Source organism: Ixodes scapularis, unplaced genomic scaffold (assembly GCF_016920785.2).
Source record: "Ixodes scapularis isolate PalLabHiFi unplaced genomic scaffold, ASM1692078v2 PGA_scaffold2__306_contigs__length_199485367, whole genome shotgun sequence".
In the NCBI taxonomy this organism is placed as follows: domain Eukaryota; kingdom Metazoa; phylum Arthropoda; class Arachnida; order Ixodida; family Ixodidae; genus Ixodes; species Ixodes scapularis.
The window spans coordinates 6,072,230-6,094,229 of record NW_024609857.1 but is presented as its reverse complement, the minus strand read 5'-3'; the positions used below and the strand labels follow the sequence as shown (position 1 = coordinate 6,094,229).

General features: G+C 47.5%; 1 protein-coding gene across 1 annotated transcript in view; it reads left to right on the top strand.

Moving 5' to 3' along the window:
• LOC8026273 (hepatocyte growth factor receptor) overlaps positions 1–22,000 on the top strand; it is a 97,627-nt gene that overhangs the window by 39,645 nt on the left and 35,982 nt on the right. The window contains exons 2-4 of the mRNA XM_040212762.3: positions 8,369–9,525; positions 10,038–10,232; positions 19,354–19,485. Coding sequence (XP_040068696.1) covers positions 8,446–9,525; positions 10,038–10,232; positions 19,354–19,485 — 1,407 coding nt within the window. The 5' untranslated portion in view covers positions 8,369–8,445. The remainder of the gene's footprint in view (positions 1–8,368; positions 9,526–10,037; positions 10,233–19,353; positions 19,486–22,000) is intronic.

Below are 22,000 nucleotides of genomic sequence, written 5' to 3'. Positions count from 1 at the left end.
TGTCCATGACACGTTGGAAAGTTGCTGGCGCCGTGCACAGTCCGAAGGGCATCACTTTGAACTCGTACAGTCCATCCGGCGTGACGAAGGCTGTCTTTTCTCGGTCCCTTTCGTCGACTTCGATCTGCCAGTAGCCGCTCTTCAGGTCCATCGATGAGAAATATCGAGAGTGGCGCAGCCGGTCTAGAGTGTCGTCGATGCGGGGGAGTGGGTAGACGTCTTTCTTCGTCACCGTGTTCAGCTGCCGGTAGTCTACACAGAACCTAAGCGTCCCGTCTTTCTTCTTAACCAGTACGACTGGAGAGGCCCAAGGACTGCTTGAAGGTTGAATTATGTCGTCGTTCAGCATTTCTTGAACTTGCTCCTGGATCGCCTGCCTTTCTTTAACGGAGACTCTGTATGGCGATCGATGCACCGGGCGCGCGTCGTCCTCGGTAACGATGCGGTGCTTCGCAACGGTGGTTTGGCGCACCTTCGACGACGTGGCAAAGCAGTCGCGGTATTCGGCGAGAAGGTTAATCAACTGTCGTCGTTTCGGGCCCGGGAGTAATGTCGAGCTGCGCTGGCGACGCACTGTCTTGCTGAGGTGGCGAGAATTCGTCAGTAATGGCGGCGACAGCGGCGGAGTTTTGGAGTTCCTCGACCTGGCCCACGGCTGCACCTTTTGTGAGGTGTTGCGCTTCATTTCGGAAGTTCGTGACGAGGACCACAGTGCGGCCATCCTGAAGTTCAGCAACTCCTCTTGCGACGCCTATTCCTCTTCCCAGAAGCAACTGGAGGCTTCCTTCGAGCAGAACTTCGCCGCAGAAATCTTCGGTGATCCCGACGGGTACGAAAACACTCGACCGCGGCGGTAAGTTCACGTGGCTGGCGAGGACTCGGACCGCAGATGACGTCGCTTTGGGTTCCTCCGGTGGTGAAACAGGCTTTCGCAGCGTCAACCGGTTTGCTCCGAGGTCGATGACGGCGCCATACTCGCAGAGGAAGTCCATTCCGAGGATAACGTCCCTCGAACAGTCTTGCAGAACGACGAACTTCACGGGGCACGTCTCACCGTGGATCTCGACGCGAGCGGTGCATCGCCCGACTGGTGTGATGAAGTGCCCACCGGCGGTTCGTATTTGAGGTCCATCCCACGGCGTCGTGACTTTTCGAAGGCGGCGGGAGAGCCTCCCACTCAAAACTGAGTAGTCTGCTCCGGTGTCCACGAGTGCCGATGCGTCGTGGCCGTCGATGATGACGTTTAGGTTGTTGGACACCGTTTCAGGAGCGTCGTTTCGGTCTCCGGTAGCGTTCGAGTGGGGGCCCTCCGACGTTCGTGGAGGATCTTGGCGTCGGTCGTCTTCGGCAACTCCACCTCCAGGGGTTGCCGCGCCTAGTTTCCCCGGCGTGGAGCGAGGGGTGACAGGCTTTCACGTCGGGGTCGGTGCATCGGCGAAGCTAGACGTCGTGGTGACGGCGACCGGAACTCTCGGCGTGACGCAGGCTCGGGGGACTGGGGTCGTCGCAGGTACTCGTCGATCTCCCGAGGGCGTTCACCATACCGGGGGCGCGGGTCGCTTGGATGGAATCCGCGCAGCCCGAGTCGTCGGTATGGGCATCGGCGGTACACATGGTCAGCTTCCCCGCAGTGGTAACACAGCGGACGTCGGTCGGCCGTCCTCCAGACGTCTGTCTTCCTCGGCGCAGGTCGCTCTGGGGGAACGTGCGCCTGATCTTCCGGCCGTCGGGGGTACTGCGGCGTTGGGGCGTCTCTTCGGGGTGGCGCCGTGGCTTGGCGGGAAGCTTGCGGCGGTCGTCGGGCCATGGCGGCGTAGCTCAACGTCGGTTCCTCCGGTGCCACCCTGGTGACGGGAACCTCTGGTTGGAGCGCGCGATGCACTTCTTCTCGGACAGCCTCGGCGATGGAAATGGTTGGCGGACGGCTGGTGGTTGGCAGCAACCTTCGCAGTTCCTCCCGGACAACCTCCCGGATAATTTCGCGGATGTCCGTACCAGGCACGTTTTCACCGCTAAGCAGCGCGGTTGCAGTGACGCTTGGCTGCCGCTGGTAGTGGGAAGCGCGCGCTTGGAGGGCGCGCTCGATGTTTGTCGCCTCGCTGACGAAGGCGTCAACGGTTGCCGGCGGGTTGCGGACGAGGCCTCCGAAGATGTCGTCCTTCACGCCCCGCATCAAAATGCGCAGCTTCTTTCCCTCGGTGGCCTGAGGATCGGCGCGGGAGCTCAGGCGGAGCACGTCTTCCACAAAGCTCGTGACGCTTTCATTGGGGCCCTGGGTCCTGGTTCGCAGTAGGTCCTCGGCTCTCTCTCGGCGGTGGTGGTTGACGAACGTAGCCTTCAGGTCGGTCTTGAAGATGTCCCACGACGTCAAAGAGGACTCATGGTTCTCGTACCAGTGCTTGGCGGTTCCCTCAAGCGAGAAGTAAACGTTGTGCAGGCGTTGCTCGTCGGTCCAGCCATTGTGGCGGGCAACGCGTTCATACTGGTCAATCCAGTCTTCGACGTCTTCGTAGAGTTCACCGTGGAAGGGGGCAGCCGTCCGCGGTGCGACGGGCATGTAGACGACGGGAGAAGCGGCGGGGGCTTGCGACTGGTTGGCCATCGTCGTCTTCTGCGGCTTGGGCTTGTCCAGGAGCAAACCGTACTCAGGATCCTCTCCCTTGGTGCGGCGGCTGGTCCGAATTTCAGGTTCTGCGGTGAGTGGTCTTCTCACCGAGCCGGGAATCGGACTTGCACTGCGGTCCCTTGGAGGAGAACGCTGCACGGGCATGCGGTACCCAGCACCTCCACCAAAATGTCACGGGTGGTGACCAAAAGAAAACAGGAAATAAACAAGAAGAAATAAACGTTTAATGTGGCGAACTTGTGCCAAAAAATAAAAGAGTACAAAAGATAATAATAGAGCGTCGCGGGCGTCGAAGTCGGCGTGGCAGCAGAGTCGAACGCTGGGGCGAGACTGACTCGACAAGGTCGCGGGCGGCCTCTTATCTAGAGTGCGCCGCTATCTCGAAGATTCGGCGAAAGCGGTTCGAGCGTCGCGTGATCGGGGCGAGAATGAACACGCACTTTCTAGAAAACAAAAGCAGGGATAAATGATAGAAGTTACGTGCGGTACATGAATAAACGGGAACTTTCTGGAGGACCGTGACCGAGCGTTGCTTTCTCAGCCTTGCGCGCGGCAATATGAACACAATTTCTGGGGACAAACTGGGAAAATACGCGCATTTTTGTCTCGTTAATATAGACAACTCACTTATGAACGATTTGTTTTTTTTTTGTTTTTTTGTTTTTCTGTGGAAAAGGGGGGGGGGGGGGGAATCGGAGGCGTCCATATTAACGATACATCACTGTATCAATATCGTGAATTCCAATATCTATCCAAGATAACTTGTAAGTATCTTACGTAATGGAAAGCGATAAAATAGAGTAGATAATAGGTTTATTTAAGGTAATAATTGAGGCCGGAGGCGACTTCGGCAAAACATGTGGAGTCAGTCAACAGGCCAGTTTGGGCACTCTGACTTTCATGGACGTCACATGGCCGTGGATTGCTTGCGGGTGGAGAGAGAGGCCCCGATGATTAAGTAGGCTGGCCTCAGTGAATCATGCGCCGGTCTTTGTCGGCCTTCAGATTTTCTTACGCTTGTCGGGCAAGTAAATCGATTCCACGAAAACGTACCGATCAGAGTGCCGAAACCGGCCCGTTGACCTACTCCACAAGCTTTTCCGAAAACACTGGCCGGAGACTGTAGATACTAGCTCTACGCCGTCTCACTAAAACCTTGCAGCACTGCCAAAGCTACAGGGGAGAGAGAGCGTATGCCAACCTTTTCAACAGAAGGGAAAGGAGGAACGAGGGAGAAGGGGTGGGATTCCCACATCCCTCCTTTCTCTCCTTTTGAACAGGTCGGGATACACCCCCCTCCTGTATCTTTGGCTGTACCGCACGGTTTTAATGACATGATATGTAATGTCCCTTTTCGTAAAAATAAAAACAACAAAAACAAAACAAAAAAACAACAACTTACGAACAAGGTACAGAAAAAAAAAATGCAGCAGTAAAACCGATGAACAACGCCGATTTCGACATGTGACTAATTGACAAATGTATGTCGTTTATAAGTAGGTCCCTGTGTTTTTGGAGCCTATTTTTCTTCGAATTCGGGTTTTTCTTTTTTCGTGGGTTTATGTTTGCAACAGATTTTGTGTTTTTTGGTGTAAATTCTTGGCAGAGAACAAAACATCGGGGTTTATCGGGGGTGCAAGAAAATAAAACACGTGCATGGAATTCCCCAACCTCGTGGGACCCGAGTACTTGGAAAACGCCTTCATAGCGATAAGTGAAGGATGCGAGGTAATGGGTTGCTGAAGAAGGAACAAGCCTTGCGGACAGTTCAAAATGAAGCGGTAGATATGAAATTTCTTCCCGCAAGGCCGTGTTGAACCACTCTGATTCTGGGTGTTTTTGCTTTTCCTAGTTTCTGATAAAACCGGTTCGGGGGTTAATTATTGGGATTTATCGCTATAGGGGGCGCGCTGGTCAGGCGAAATGGCGGACGAAAGGAGGTCGTTTTCGTCGTTCAGCACGCGGACCACCATACATCTCTTCTCTCTGCAGCGTAAAATCGGTGTTGCATATAAAAGAAAAGCGAATTTTCGACGATAGAAACCTTCTTCTAGTCAGTGCGTAGAAAAGGCATGGCGGAAGCTCCTGAAAAGAACGCGTTCCCGTTCCAGTTCCACCTATGCAAAATGGAACGTCGGCGTTCCTCCGTTCCTCCTGAAAAGAACGCGTTCCCGTTCCAGTTCCACCTATGCAAAATGGAACGTCGGCTTTCCTCCGTTCCTCCTGAAAAGAACGCGTTCCCGTTCCAGTTCCACCTATGCAAAATGAAACGTCGGCGTTCCTCCGTTCCTCCTGAAAAGAACGCGTTCCCGTTCCAGTTCCACCTATGCAAAATGGAACGTCGGCGTTCCTCCGTTCCTCCTGAAAGGAACGCGTTCCCGTTCCAGTTCCACCGATGCAAAATGGAACGTCGGCGTTCCTCCGTTCCTCCTGAAAGGAACGCGTTCCAGTTCCACCTATGCAAAATGGAACGTCGGCTTTCCTCCGTTCCTCCTGAGAGGAACGCGTTCCAGGAACGCCGTTCCGTAGAACACTGGTCAAAACGCAGGCGAGCTTGTGCACAGTCAATAGGACGTACTCGATTCTCAATATACAAGGTGTCACAAAAAAAAAAAAAAACTTATACGTTCTTTTTTACCGCAAAAAAATAAAATAGGCACCGGCGACCGCTCATTCTCCGCCCAAAAGTAGGGCTAGAGGTCACAACCAGATGCCAAAGTTTCAGCCCGATCCCATACCTTAATCATAAATTATAAGTGATTTTCTGAAAATTTCAATGGGAAAATGGCGGCCCACAGTGTTTTGGAATACATAGGGCTCTATGGCACCAGAAACCGAAAACGGGCTAAAATGGGCTCAATTTCCCCATTGAAATTTTCAGAAAATCACTTATAACTTTTGAATAACTTTTGCATCTGGTTGTGACCTCTAGCGCTACGTTTGAGCGGAGAATTGCTCAATGGTAAGAAAAGATAGAGGGGAAGAGGTGGCGGAGCTGCTATTATGATTAAAAATAGAATAACATTTGATGTCCTTGAGGAAGTCCGGGATGTGGAAGCATTATGGATCAAGATAAAATTGAGTAGCCGTACAGAACGCGTTCCAATGAGAGATCCAAACGCCGGACGCCGGCGTTCCGTGTTCTAAGGCGTTCGACGAGTGCAGTGGAGGTAAAAGCAGGGTCTACCTACTGACCGCTCCAATCAGAACTCAGCGTTCTGACATCCCTCTCGTCTCCTCCTCTCCCTCAGCGTTCTCTGTCGCTCTACCAGTACACGTGCACCTACCAGCAACGTTCCGTGGACACAACACCCTCTGTCCTCGACACCGCCGTGCGCGCATCCGAACATGACGAGTTTTGCTTTGACACGGATGCCAATTTCGTTCAACTTTCCTCAATTAGCGCCGCGTTTTCGCGAGTCGGTGTTCTTGTGAGCCCCGGGAGATGTGTTTATTGCCAGCAGTTATTATCCGCTCCAGCAGGGCGAGAATAATTGACTTTGTTGGTGTAGCGACCCTGGAGATCGGGACGGGATGAAATCTGCCCATACCACCCAGAAGACAATGCCGGCGAATTACGTCATCGTTAGTGGATCTTTGACCCGCCCCAAACTGCCAACACGCCAAAGCTTGACGAGAGATATGCCGCAAAGCCACGTATCTCGTCGCGGGTCCTGTAAACCTGTAAGCCTGTAAAGTGATATGTAGACTGCAAACCTGCAAACCTGTAAAGTGATATGTAGACTCGACCACCATTCCACCATACCCAGACAAGTAAACCAAAAGAAGTACCGTCCGTACCCTCAAAGACGATGCTCTTAAAGGGATACTGAACCAAGGAATTTAGTGTCCATAATAAGTGGCGCACGTTCTTTCCACGAGCCAGCAGCCGCCGGTGTGCGCGAGCACACGCAACAAAAATGACGTCACAGACCTCCATTCGCGGTTGAGATGACAGTGAAATGTATGGGCTTCGGACCAAAGGAGAATAAAGACAAGTTTTTCATCTACACAGTGGTGTCTGGTGTAAAAGGTAAGCGATGAATTGGTCTAACAAGTACTTAGCTTTCACTTGTAGAGATGAAAAGCCTGTCTTTATTCTCCTTTAGTCCGAAGCCCATGCATTTCACTGTCATCTCAACCGCGAATGGAGGTCTGTGACGTCATTTTTGTTGCGTGTGCTCGCGCACACCGGCGGCTGCTAGCTTGTGGAAAGAACGTGCGCCACTTATTATGGACACTAAATTCTTTGGTTCAGTATCCCTTTTTAACCCCGCACACAAGAGCTTTTCAGTCGTGCCTCAAGAGTGTGCTAGAATACAGTAGCGCAAATCAAAAACAAAGAGAATTTGACTTCCTCGCGCGAGGCTACATAACCTGTTATGCGAGTTGTGAACCTGCGAATAGAGTGAATACGGACCCGCGTTTCATGTCTGTGCAGGTGGCGGGACACGTCGAAAAAATTGGAAAAGGGGAAACAATGTAAAATACAAAAAAAAAATAAATAAATAAACACTAAGAGCTTTCTCCTGCCCGGGAGAAGAAGAAAAAGCACGATGGAATGTGACGGAGAGCCTACTCGGCGTTGTCTTACTTGATCTTTGTCTTTCGTATAAAAAATCGTACATGCCTTAACCGTTTTTCTAGTCGTTCTAGTGACCGGTCATACAAAAAATTGTGTTTTCTGTTCCGCTATTCTCCCGTTCCTGATGTTTTCTATTTGGTTGAACTTGCTTTTCTTATGCTGCTGAATGTTCTGCTCGTATTTCTCCAGCTATTGTATTATGCTTATATTCTTAAAAAGTAATGAGTAAATAAAGTAATCCGTTACCAATATTTTGTAACGAAATTACATTACAAATTACTTCTGAAAAAAAGTAACGTAGCAATTCCAAAATTACTTTAAAAAGTAACGGATTATAAGTAATCCGTTACATGTAACGGATTATTTCACGTCTGGATATATGGAGATGACTTGCCTTGAACGACAGGGAGTTTCTGACTACAAAGCTAAGAAAATCTGACATCTTCCCAATCACCACACCTACAGTCGTCCTACTCTCTGTGAGGCTTAGTATATTTTTCGTGGTGCTAAAAATACGATTTGCTGCTCTTGGCTGCCAGCCGGTATTGGCGACTCCAGCGAAGTGAATGGACGCCACCTAGAGGCTACCACAGAAATTTGTGGCGGCAGGTTCGCGCGTTAGCCTGTTTGAGCGATTCAGATATTCACGGCGCCTGGCAATCTATCTCACTTTAGCATCGACTGTTGTCAACCGCGCATGCTAAAGCGCGAACTAGTTGCTTTAAATGAAGCCTCGGCGGCTGCACGAGTGCTCGTACAACGGGTGCTCCAGTCGAGGCAGTCAAGGCTAGCCGCTCGCGCTTGCACAGCCTTCGAGTTAGTCCATGCCAAGGTGAGACGACAAAGCCGTAAAAGTAGGTTTAAAAACGTGTGATGAAAATCACGTGTTTTTAAGTATGCAGATTTCTGAGCTTGATGGAGTTCTAGCAATGCACATGGTCAAACGGGTGTTTTCGGGATACTTACTGACCTACCTCGCAGGCACATTGCCAGGATTTTGTTTTGGGGGGGGGGGGGGGGGGGGGGCGCCCATGACAAAATTCTGTATGAGGGGGAGGGGGAGGGGAGGTCCCAGCAAAACGGAAGATTTCGGGGGGGGGGGGGGCACTGGTCCATTATCCCCTATCACTACGTCTTGGTTGAATATATTTTTGCAGGGTACAGATGGCCAGACGACCTGCCGGTGACATCATTCAGTTATGACGATGGACATCAATGTGACTGACTGACAGCCATGGACGGGACGCAGCGATGCACGATCTGGGTAGCGGCCCTGGTCCTCCTGGCCAGCGTTCACTCCGGCACCGACATCGTCGAGTTCCAGGTAGAGGACGGACCGCTGCAGAACGTCATTTACCTCAACATTGACGGCGGCGTGGTCGTGGTGGGCGGCCGCAACGCCCTCTACAAGCTGTCCCCAGACCTTGATCTGGAGGCCAAGGAGTCCACAGGACCCCGTCCTGATAATCCCCAGTGCACCCCGGACCCTTTAGAGTGCGCTCAGGGCAGAACTTTAACGGACAATGACAACCAGGTACTCCTGCAGCTTGGTCCTGCACATCCCCTTGTGCTCGCTTGTGGGACCATCTGGCAGGGCATCTGCTCGTTCCATCATGTACGAAGAAACTTAACCCTCTCGAGAACAATGGATAAAAAATTGTACGTCAACTACGTTGCCTCTCGTGTCAGCACGGTGGCATTTTTCCAGGGGGCCACCCTGTTCGCCGCGTCTACCTACGACGGCCGCCCGCTCGACTACCACCCATTCTCGGTGTCGGCACGCGACCTGAACTCAAACGGTTCCTTCAAGCTACACTCGTCGGACGATTCCTCGGCCTCCTTCGTCAATGTGGACCGGACGCTGAAGAAATCCTACAAGGTGCGCTACGTGTACGCCATGAGCCACGACGGATTCGCCTACTTCGTCACGGTGCAGAACGCCGGCCTGGCTCTGGAACTGTTCGAGACGCGAATAGCGCGGGTCTGCCTGGATGACCCTACCTTCCTGACGTACACCGAGCTGCCCGTCCGCTGTGCCAAAGGAGAGTCCAGGTTCCCGATCGCCCAGGCGGCGTCCGCCGGACCAGAGTCCCAAGGGGGCGACCGCCTGCTACTGGTGGCCTTCGGCAGGCCCTCCGGGGGCCGGATGCAGGAGAACGACGCCAGCGCCGGCTCGGCCGTCTGCTCTTTCAGGATGCACGACGTCGAGGAGGCCTTTGACAAGGCCGTCGACGACTGCAACGCCGCCAAGCCGACGTCCAAGGTGTCGCATCTCTTCCACACGCCCGGCACACCCCAGGACTGTACGCGCTACGTAAGTTCAGTGTTTTTTTCCTCATGTAAGCGAACTAAAAATTCGAATAAAAACAACAACAACAAACAAACAATGAAGGCGAAGGATGGAAAGGATTACAACACTAGTCGTCCCGAGCATCTTCTTATCGCTCCTCAGTCAACGAGATTTGGACATTTATCGGTAAGAGCGCCGAAGTACGAAGCGCGTGAACGTAGTGAAATAAAACAGGAAGGAGCAAGGAGAGACTTGAATGATGTGATGTATGAGCTCAGAGACCATGAGGAAGTGATGCTCATTGTCTAAGCGCACTTCGCCTTTCTCCAGTTAATAGTAAGTATTTTGAGCTTCATCATTCACTAGAACCCTTCCTTTCGTCTCAGAAGGCCCCTTTTTAAATGCCTTACCAAATTCCGTGACACGCGTCATTCTTTTGATATATATTTAGCTCGGTCACGGCTGACTTCGTCGTCGAGTTACGCACTGGCACTGGAGTGAACAATTGAAGACTTAATATCGTATTTTTCGACTAGGATCCATGGGGTAAGAAGGAGGATGACAAGGACTTATGCACACCCGGCGTGAACAATTACATCGAAGGGAAGACGTCCCTCTCAGGAACCCAGGTGGTGCACCTTCAGGACAGGCTGGTTACGTCGGTGACCGCCCTGCAACAGAACATGAGCGACGTCGCCTGGATTGGGGACAACAAGGGCTTCCTGTACAAGGTACGTGAACCAACTTCAACGTCCTTCGGCGGTGGCCAAACTTGTTAGGATCGCGAGTGTAGCGACCCAAAGGGCCAAACGAAAGAGGGGGTCTCAAACAAAGTGTATCATGATGAAACTTGTTCAAGTTAATCTGCGCCAAGGAGTCCGGGCATCCAAAGCTTACTTGGCAAAAGATCACCCATTTAGTTTCAGTTTCAGTTTTTATTTTTTCCAAGGGGAGACGGGAGGGAACCTTAATGTTTGAGGCGATAGAAGTCGCCTGACAGGAGCTCCTGCCTTTTATACTGATCATTTGAACGGAGTCGTTTGGTCAGTGACCGTCTCGGCCGTGAACGATGTTACAAATATAGTGCTGCTTTCGCACCAATATTGTTCTCCAATATTGTTGCTAAACATTCCAAGGAGTGTATCTCTTGCTAAGAAGTAACGGTACGAACAGTAGTTATTTGTGACAGTCTATAAAGCAGCATCTCCATACGCTCCCAGCTGCCATGTTCTCGCTTCCCCGCAAAGACTGCCCCACTTTGCGCATACGCGTATCCATGGCAACTGAATCGTCTCTTGCGAAAAAAAGAAACATATATTTTAAAGAATACAAAAAGAAAAGAAAACAGAATGAACCCTTTTTTGTTTTTGGAAACGTTTTTACCAGGTTGTACGTGACTATTTTCATCCCAGTTGAACCAAAAAGAAAATATAAACGCTTCCAAAGCACGTTCCAAAGAATGAAAGGGGGAAGGACGCCGGGCCAACGGTTAAAAATCTTATGGCCAATGCATCAACGATGACCACGCCCGAGTCAGCGCTGGCTTCCACGACGTGCTGGAACGGAGGCTGCGGTAGTTATAAAGTCAGCTCCCAGGGGGCGCGTGCTCTATCTATGCTTCAAAGTGACAACACGAGCTCTCGCTAGCAGAGCGAAGCTGTAGTTTACGTTCTACTAAAAGTCCATAGTCTATCATGTTTAAAAATACACATAGTGATAAAAAATCACTTTTTCCTAGCAACAGTAATTTAAATCAAAATAATCGGATATAAATAAAATAAATCTGATTTATTTCATTCTTTTTCACACTTCTCTTAATCCGTAGCAGTTATAGGTTCTCTTTGACGTCACAATACACCATGGCGTCGCGTTACGCAATAACGTCACCGTGATTTCACCTGACGTCACGTAACACCATGACGACATCATGGTGTTATATGGCGTTAAGTGACTTCATAACGTCGTTACATCAGGTCAGACGACACCCTTAACTCAGGTGACTTCACAGTTTCACCTGAGGTTAAGGTGCCTCGTGACATCACATGACATTGACGGCATTTTTATATAATCACAAAACCCTCGAACTCTGCTCTTCAGGGGCCATTTTTACTCTGCCCAGAAAAGGGGGAGCGCGGTGATTACCTAGAAAGTTTGCACACTTCGAACGCCTTTGGAGATGCTAAATGCGTTGCCAGTTTTCTTCATTAATTGCTTTTCGAGAGCCGAGCGCAGCTCTTAGGCGCCCGTTTCCGGCTTGAGCGGCGTCGCCGTCAGCGTCGGCGTAACCGCAAGGTCACGTGACCCCCCCCCCCCCCCCCCCGAGGTCATGGGACCCCCCTGAGGTCACGTGACCTCCGTGACGTCAGAGGCGTCACGTGACCTCACGGGGGCCACGTGGACACCGTGGCGGAGTAGCAGGCTGGATGAGGAGGGAGGAGGGGTATACCCTCCCCCCAGTACCCTTCCCTCCTCCTCCTTAAGAACTGCGCCCTAATTCAGCGTTACATGGAATTGTAAACGGCTTTCATTTTTTTTTGTATTTTTCATACGAAAAGTAATGTCGTAGAAGTCAAATAATTGTGTTTGGTTATTGAATATTTTTCAACATATCGTTGACTATTTTCAACGTGCTATTTTTTTAAGTATCCCGCCGAACGGACGGAAAAACCCGAGCATGCGCCCGTGTTGCGTGCCTGACCCCTACTCTTGAATCCTTTAAAATGCAGGGTAAAGGCATATCAAGCGCCCACAAACTAGCGAGCCCCCCGACCTAACCCGTACGAAAATGTCAGATACAAGCCGGAATGAAAAATGTCCGTTCCGCCTGGATCTGAAATTGGGGCACCAGTTTTTACCCCGTTTGGAACCGCGCATTTCCAAACAGGATACAAACTGGTGCTCCAATTTCGGATCCAGGTGGAACCGGCTGGTTCAAGTGGTTCTGCAGAGCCACTGGTACCGCGCGGTACACCGATATACAAGCCAACGCCCCAATTTCAGACCCAGGTGGTTTGCCGCTAGGATTCCCGGTGCGCTCACCACTGGACCCTACAAAAGTATTTCGCTCGATGCCGCGAGCAAGCGAGAGATCGTCGCGATTTCAGACCCATGCGGAACAGCCTGGGTCTGAAATCGGGATGATCTCTCGCTTTTTGCGGCTAAGGGCATCGCGCGAAATACTTTTGTATACAGTCCAGTGCTGAGCCCAGCGGGAATTTTGGCGGCGCACATGGTCGTCCAGGCGTCGTCACCAAGCACGGAGCACAGAACACACACACAGCACGCACAAGCACAGTATCCAGTGTTCAGCGCATCGGGAAGATCCGGCGGGCTAGCGGTATCCAAGTTGTCCAAGTATTGTCACCAAGCACACCAGCGCGAAGCGCATATACAGGGTGCCACAAACTAAAAATTTAGTGGGTCCGGACATTTCGTCGAACACCGTTTCATCGAACGCCTTTTCATCGAACGCTGTTACAGCCTGCAATATTTTTGCAATTTATTCTGATTTTTACACACAACGTCATCTAATTCTCCCTTTTTTTAAATCACAGTATGCAGTGACGAGATAAGTTCCATTGTGAACATGTCCTGCTTCGAGAAGAAAGCCTCCATGAAACAATGACCCCTCTCCATGTCACATGAAACAATTAAAAATGAGACAAAAAAAAAAAGTAGTGTTTTATTGTTTGACAGCATGTACCTGTAACCTTGGGTTATGTGAGGATCCGAAAATGGTAAACGAAATTAACAAGCATTTTATAAATATCGGCGGAAGTATGGTATCGCAAGGCAATACAAACGCCGACGTGATGACAATGACGAAGATAACAAATTCAATAATGTACTTTCCGACAGTAATGTATGAAATAGAAGCGCTCATTGATAAAATAAAGAAAGACGTAGCAGCGGGTGACGACGGGTTGAAGGCTCAACCACTCAAGTATGTAGCTTGAATTATTAGCCCTATACTATCATACCTCGTGAATAGCATGTTAGAAAGTGGTATTTTCCCGACTGATTTGAAGCTGGCTAAAGTTACTCCTATTTACAAGGACGGTAGTAAAAAAAGTATCGAAAATTACGGGCCCATTTCTGTACCAACGATATTCTCTAAAATATTTGAAGGCGTAATAAAAAACCGCCTAGAAAGTTTTTTCACAAAGCATAGTGTAATCTCCACCGCCCCAATACGGGTTCCAAAAGGAAAAATCTACAGAGCAAGCTCTTCTCGACATTAAGGAGAAATTGGTTGCAAATATTGAAGACAAGTTACTTACAGTCGGACTGTTTTTGGATTTGAGGAAAGCGTTCGACACCGTTCAGCATCCTATTTTACTCAACAAACTAGAATATTACGGCATCCGTGGGGTCGCGCTCGCATTACTAAAAAGCTATTTAACAAATCGGCAACAATACGTAAAAATTGACAATCTAGAATCATATAAGGAAAAAACACGTCATGGTGTCCCACAGGGTTCCATATTAGGCCCTTTACTTTTCCTAGTCTATATAAACGATATCGTAAGCATTGCTGGTTCCCCGGAGTTAATGATGTATGCAGACGGCACTAATATTTGTTTTAGTGAAGCAACTCGAGAATGCCTGGAGGAGAGGGCAAACGCCTATCTTGTAAAGCTTTCAAAATGGCTGAGTTCCAATGGGCTACAATTAAACACAAGCAAAACAATATATGTGATCTTTAATTCATTTTTTGACACGCGTGTCCCAACCAGACTGTTTAAAAAAAAAAACTTTTTTTTCTTTTCAGGGGCCCTTTAAGATTACGTTTGAAGGGGATTTAATAGATCAAGTAACTGAGCAAAAATTTCTGGGTGTGTGGTTTAGCCAAGAGCTAAAATGGAATACACATGTAAATAAACTAAAGTCAGAATTATCACGAGTCCTTGGCTGTATTTATAGAGTGGCAAGCCTTGTGCCGAGGTGGTTAGTAGAAACATTGTATTACTCTTTATATTTTTCCAAAATGTGTTACGGGATTCTTATATGGGGCACAACTACAGCATCTGATTACTATAAATTTCTAATCCTACAAAAAAAGTTCTACGTATATACGAAAACTATGGGGGAGAATAAGAGAACTTCGGACGGAACCATTTTTTAATAAATACAAGATCTTAAAGGCAAATCAAGTATATTACTTCAAATTATTTCAATTAATTTATCTAAAAAGATTATACGCCACCCTAGTCGCAACAGAAGAACTGTACCCGTTCCGTCATGTTAAATGGCGGGAACCCTATACAAGAACAAATTACGGAAGGCAGAGTATACACTATCAAACAATTAGTCTATTTAAATAACATGCTTAGTAAAACATATAAAATAGCGCAACAAAAAGACAAGGACAAGAAGTATACAGGACAGGCGCTTGTCCTGTATGCTTCTTGTCCTTGTCTTTTTGTTGCGCTATTTTATATGTTTTACTAAGATGAACCAACTAGCCCAACAACGTACCCTACTAAAATAACATGCCCTCTATGAACTATGCAAAGTCGTTCCCTTTGTTTAAAAAAAGAATGTAAAGCACTGTAAAGCACTGCTGGTAGGCAGCGATATAAAATGTATATAAAATTTATAAAATTTATCTCAGCTTCCTATTCACAATAAAGTGTTGTATTATACTTTATACCAGTGGTCTCAAACTCATTTGAGTGTGCGGGCCAGATAGCTCACATTGGAAAGGTCGAGGGCCAAAGTAAGAGGGGGGAAGGGGTCTAAAGATTCTAAAGAGAAGCGCTATGCTTTTTTGTGAACTCACAGTGCCATCTTTAGATTTTATTTGTCTTAAACATGTTAAATTGACCTGGGACTGGGGTACAGAAGTAACATTAAAACGTAGAAGGGACAGAAAATAGACAGGACGAACTCTTCTCTACCCCAGTCTGAAGGTTAATTCAACATCGTTAATATTCACCAGCTCGTCTGCACACTTACGATTTTTTTTATTTGTCTATAGGACCACTTTGGGTCCTGACCTGATATGAAGAAAATTTAAAATGACACCACGCCGCCAACGCGCTGTCATATTTAATAGAACAAGAGAGCAAATATACTGTCTCTCCCGTTGCTCAATTCCCTCAGGAATTAACCAAGCTAAATATCTGTATAACAAAAAAAAAAAAAAGAAAATCGGTTAATTTGACTTTTTTTTTTTTTGCTTTCATGAAGGTTTTTTTGACAACACTGAACAAATACTTGTCTCTTAATGGTGATAATTTTTAAGGCGAGAATAGCAAGCTGGTAGTTGGCAATTGCTCCAGCTTATCGAGAGTTCGCATAATTGCACATTACAAAAAACTGGGAAGCGAAAGATAGAGCGAAACAAACAATGTGAATATGTTAAAACAGCACACTACTTTTCGAGCGAAAACGAATCGGCGAGAAGAGATCACTATGACGTATGTTACTTCAGCGCATGAGACATTAACCGGGACTCGAAGCCGGTTGCCTGCGGGCCGCGTCTGAGTCGTGGGCCGCATGCGGCCCGCGGGCCGCGTGTTTGAGACCCCTGCTTTATACCTTCAAAATTCATCCTTGTTTTATTTTATGTGCATGACTCGCCTTGTTGGGTGTACACTGTTCAGTTTCTTTAAAGTGAGCGATAATGATGTTTGTTATTTGTCTGTTCCTTAGATGACTTGTTTTTTCTTTCATGTGGATTATAGTCTGTATTATTGTTTTTTGCATTCAGTACGCATTTTTATCCTTATATGCATGGCTTTTATTGTTACATTTGTGTTATGTATGTGTGCTTCAGTTCTGTAAACGTTTTTTTTTTTATCCTGCTGTATTATTTTGTTAGATGAAATGCATTTTCATGTTATTTTTTTTTATGTGTGGACTGTAAGGGACCAGTGCCACGTCAGGCTTTTTTAGCCTTTTGCACTGGCCCTTCTTTCGGGCTCTGCCCGAAGGAAAACAAAGAAAGAAAGAAAAAAAGAAAGAGTACACCCAGGGCTTTACTACTGTCTGGTGCGGGTTGGCCTTCCTAAGAAAGCGTCCTGAAGATGATTCATAGGCAAAAGGGTCGGTAATAAAGTTGACAGTGAAGGGGAGGTGGTTCCAGTCCAGGTGTAGCCCGAAACCATGTTGGCTGACACTTTGTGCAGCTTTTGACTCAGTAGAGTTTGAAAACTAAAAAAAAAAAAAAGCAGAAACGTTCAATCTGAGCATAAAGCTGATAATCAGAGTATCATTATATTTTATTTCGTGTGCTCTCCTGGCAGAGTATTGTTTTATTATAAGCGTGCTGCCCTGGCAGTTAAATGCTTTTCGTGAATAAACCTTCAACTAAGCGTAAGTGTGCAAATGAGCTGGTGTGAATGGCACATTACCGAAACCCTCGGACAGCCGGTAAAAAAACGACGCAGACATTCAAAAGTGTTTTAAGTGTCGGTCCTTTACCTCCAGTGTCATGTTTTCTGACAGGTGCATGAGTAAAACTTTTCAGTAAGTCGCATACCCATTTGTTTTTCTACCAATGGTTTTTATTTCTAGTAATTTGGCTCCACCCTAAAGACAGTTTCACAAGTGACTACCTTAGTCTTAACAAATGTAAGGTAAAACATCTATAAAGCACTGTTATGCCCCAAAACTCGATACAGAGAAATTCGATGAAACGGCCCTTAGCGATTCGATGAAACGGCGTTCGATGAAATGGCGTTCGATGAAATGTCCATTCATTCGATGAAACGGCGTTCGATGAAACGGCGTTCGATGAAATGTCCGCTACTCAAATTTTAGTCTTTTTTACCGCTAAAATAAACTAGGCATCGCCGAACGCTCATTCTCCGCCCAAAGGTAGCGTTAGAGGTCACAACCAGATGCCACAGTTTCAGCCCGACCCGATACCTTCTTCAAAAGTTATAAGTGATTTCCTGAAAATTTCATTGGGAAAATGGCGGCCGACGGAGTTTTCGAATACATGCAAGCTCTATGAAACCAGAAATCGAAAACGGCCAGAAATGGGCCCCATTTTCCAATTGAAAGTTTCAGAAAATGACATAACTAAGTTATCGGATCGGGCTGAAACTTTTGCATCTGGTTGTGACCTCTAGCGCTACCTTTGGGCGGAGAATGAGCGTTCGGCGATGCCTAGTTTATTTTTTTGCGGTGAAAAAAACCCTGTAAATTCATTTTTGTGACACCCTGTAGATGCCGAGCAAACGTGCAATGGGTCGGCAGCTTGATACAATATGAAGATTCAAAGCCGAGGTCTGTGGATATCCATCCAGGGCAACGATAAGCGCGTCAGTATCTGTGCGCCCGCAACGCGAACGTCGCTGTTGGGTGAACGCCGGCCGACAGTTCGACGAGAGTGGAGAAGAACCGAGCTCTCGGAGCGCTGATGCCGATCGACTGCAACAAAAAAGTGAGCCGCGGAGAACGCCCGCTCGCAGCGCCTGTCCCTTACACGTGACCTGCGAGAGATGACCGCGAGGAAGAGTGCGGGAGTTCCCCGCCGAACCCCCCCCCCCTCCTCCTCCTCCTCCTTGAGTTACGCTGGCTGGGAGCAGACCCTACTGGAACGAACGGGAACGGACCGGACGCACCCATCACCGCGCGGTTCCAGTGCGTTGCGTCTCGCTGGAACCGACTGGTTACACCCAGAACCAGGGCAGGCCCTAGGGGTGCCCTGGTTCTGGGGGTCGCCGCTGCTCCCCCTTTAATTTTTTTCAGGGGGTATTTTTTGCCGTTTGACACCACGCTATATATGCTCGATCGCAATTCATTTCTTAAATGCAGTTCTCGTCCGACAAAACGCTCGTGTTGGGCCACTACCCACATGTTTACTAACAACGTGATGTCGTACCTAGCAGATAGGGGCGTATAAAAGAAACGAAAAAAAGCGGGGGGTGCACCACCGCCGGAGTTCGCCCAGGGCGCTTGATGGTGTAGGGCCGGCCCTGCCCAGAAACGCGCGGTAGCAGATCGAATCCGCGTGGATCTGAACTGTCCACATGTTTGGAACCGCGCGGCTCCGCACAGATCTGAACTGGAACCGCTCCGATCTGACATTTTCGTACGGGAATCGACGGGTGCTCCGCGCCAGCTGCACTTCAAAGAAAAGCTGGTAGGTAGCACGTATACCTACGTATATTTGGCACTGTGTGTTTAAATGTCAGGGGCGGATCCAGGTTTTGTTTAAGGGGGGGGTCCAGCAAGGACCCGGGAAAGGGGGGGGGGGGGGATAGACCCATCATTCGACCGCGGAAGCCGGGCATCACTCCCTGCTCCCTCTCCCCCCCCCCTCTCCTCCTACTTCCCTGAGAAACGGACCGTCGTCTTTTTCACTGGTGTCCGGAGAGCTTAGCTGGCTGGCTAAAAAAAAAAAAAAAAAGGCGGGGGGGGGGGGGGGGGGGGGTCCGGACCCCAGGACCCCCCCCCCTGGATCCGCCCCTGAATGTGTATTCTGTACCTGTTTTCATGAACATGATCATCATCGTTTAGGCCACACCGTGCGAAGCGCACGTTTGGTGAAACTTCATGCATGTGGGGAAACTTTCAACTATGGAAGTTTAGGATGGAGCCTTATATATATATAGAGAGAGAGAGAGAATTTGGCCATTCACGGGGAGGTGTAGGAGGCAAATGAGGAGGCGCCATTTTTCCGAAAGGGGGCTGGGCGTGTTCCAGGGCGTCTTCATGAATTTGAATGTGGCCAACCAGAAACCTCGAATAATAAATACCGTAACGGTGGCCGCGAGAAAAAAAAAAAAAAAAATGAGTGGGAGTAACTTTCGGTGACTGAAAGTATGGTGCGCGTAATGTTTCGATCACGGTCATGCATGCTCGATTTGTGAGATGTGCTTTGCGGTCTATTTTCAGTATAAACTGGAAGGGTCAGCCTCGACCTTGCTGTATTCCACCGACTTGAGCGGGGGCATCGAAACGGCCATCGAGAAGTCCACAGCCGTGGATCCAAACGGAACCTACGCATATTTTCTGACGGGCAAGAAGGTCCGTGCACTCCATTCAAATCTTTCATTATCTGTATTTTCTTTAGGAATTGAGCTTTTTATTTTACAGAGAGCATGTTCCCCAAAACAATATTTAAAAAAAGCTTTTTTTTTTTCACCACTAAAAATAGACGACGCATTTGCCCAACGCTGAGCCTCTTTCGAAATGTAGCGCTCACGGTCCCAACCAGTTGCCATCGTTTCAGAACTAACCGTTATCTTATTCAAAAGCTATAAGCGTTTTTCTTTTTTGAAACCTTTTATGAAAAAGTGGGACCCGTTTTTGGTTTGCTGCCATTCAGCACCATGTATTCGAGGGCTCCGTCGGCTGCCATTTTGGCACTGAAAGATAAAACAAAGATCACTTAAAACTAATAATAATATAACGGTTAGTCCTGAAACTTTGGCATCCGGTTCGGGCCGCTAGCGTTCCTTTTGGGTGAAGAATTAACGTTCAACAATGCGTACGTTATTTTTGCGTAAAAAAAAAGAACGCTAAAAAATGTTTTTTCCGAGTTCATACTTGTAGATAATGGTGCTCATCCCTTGATATATATATATATATATATATATATATATATATATATATATATATATATATATATATATATATATATATATATATATATACAGGGTGTTTCAGAAAACGCAGGCCAAATCGCTCCTGCAAAAACTACTTATCACAACAAAAAAAGGCTTGTGGCGTTTTGGTCCAGGGCCAGGGGCCCATTTAAGAAAATGATTAAAGTCCCGGATAATTAACTTGCTAATTATTTTTGCGTAATTAACTTTTTTAATATTGTGTTTAAGGGCATGGTTTAAATTAGAAAATTGCTCAGCATCATCGAAAACCACTAAATCAACAAATTGCAGAACGATAGAAGGCACGCGAAGCTTTTTACGGCTTTCTGAAAAACCGCACAAATTCCACGCGTGTTTAAGTTTCGGTTTGTTATCGGAGCCCATCTCCGCCCCGACGGCACCGCGCCCCGCGAAAAGATAGTACAACCAACCTTTGCTGCGCTGCCATTGCGCGACGCAGCAGAGTCTGGTTGCACTATCTCTACACGCGGTGCGGTGCTGCCGGGGCCGAGATGCGCTCCGATAACAAACCGAAACTTAAAAACCCGTCGAATTTGTGCGGTTTTTCAGAAGGTCGTAAAATTCTTCGCGTGCCTTCTATCGTTCTGCAATTTGTTGGTCTAGTGGTTTTCGATGATGCTGAGCAATTTTCTAATTTAAACCATGCCCTTAAACACAATATTAAAAAGTTAATTAGGCAAAAATAATTAACAAGTTAATTATCCCGGACTTTAATCATTTTCTTAAATGGGCCCCTGGCCTAGGACCACAACGCCACAGGCCTTTTTTCGTCGCGATGAGTAGTTTTCGCAGGAGCGATTTGGCCTGCGTTCTCTGAAACAGCCTGTATATATATGGATGTTTTAATCTCAAATCGGGCAGGCTAAAAGGGTCTAATTTTTAATTTTCACGAAAAAAATATATGTTTTGGGGGAATTTCTCAAATGAAGGAGGGCGAGAACCGCATCTTTCCCAGATGTTTTGTTCTCGAGTTACGAGCCGTAGAAGCCGTAGTGGCAGAAACTAGTGTTTTTGCCTGCCGTCGCAGGTCGCGTGTTTCACACCCTCTGCTGGCGCCCAGTGCTTTTTCTACACCCTTTTAACTTTTCCCCCTCATTTAATAGGTACTATAAAGCACCCTGGTCGCATTCAAATATTTTTAGGAATTGACTGTTTTCTAAAAACATGTCAAACTCGTCACTCCGGTCGCTTTTTGGTCAAATTTGACAGGTCATTACTTTGTCTGTACTTAAGGTAAATTTTCTTCTTTTGGCTCTACAGAAAGCCCAAAGCAAGTCCATTATAGATATAATAATATCATTATGATATGTCGACTAGCCGCTCCGTTACCTTCACGTAAACGTTGTAAGAAATAACAAATGTTGAAAGTTTGATGTCGATTTCCTCAAAAACCCCATTTTTGGAAATTTTTATTTTTTAAATTATTTTAGACATATTAGTCGACTACAAGAAAAAAACGTCTAGAAATGTAATATTTTGGTTGGGTGTCCTCCGTTTGTGCCGCAATCGCGTGAAATGTGTGAACATTTGATATTTTTCACGTTTACGTGAAGGTAGCGGAGTGGCTACTCGACAGATCATAATGATATTACTATATCTATACTAGGCATGCTTAGGGCTTTCTATAGAGCTAAAGAAATAAAATGTACCTTAAGTACAGACAAAGTAATGATGTGTCAAATTTGACCAAAAATCGACCTGAGTAACGAGTTTGAAATTTTTTTAGAAAAAAATAAAATTATTAGAAATATTTGAATACGTCAAGGTATATTTATAGTATTTATTAAATGAGGGGGAAAAGTTAAAAAGGTTTAGGAAAAACACTAGCGCCAGAAGAGGGTGTCAAACACGCGACCTGCGACGGCAGGCAAAAACACTAGTTTCTGCCTCTGCGGCTTCTACGCTTCGTAACT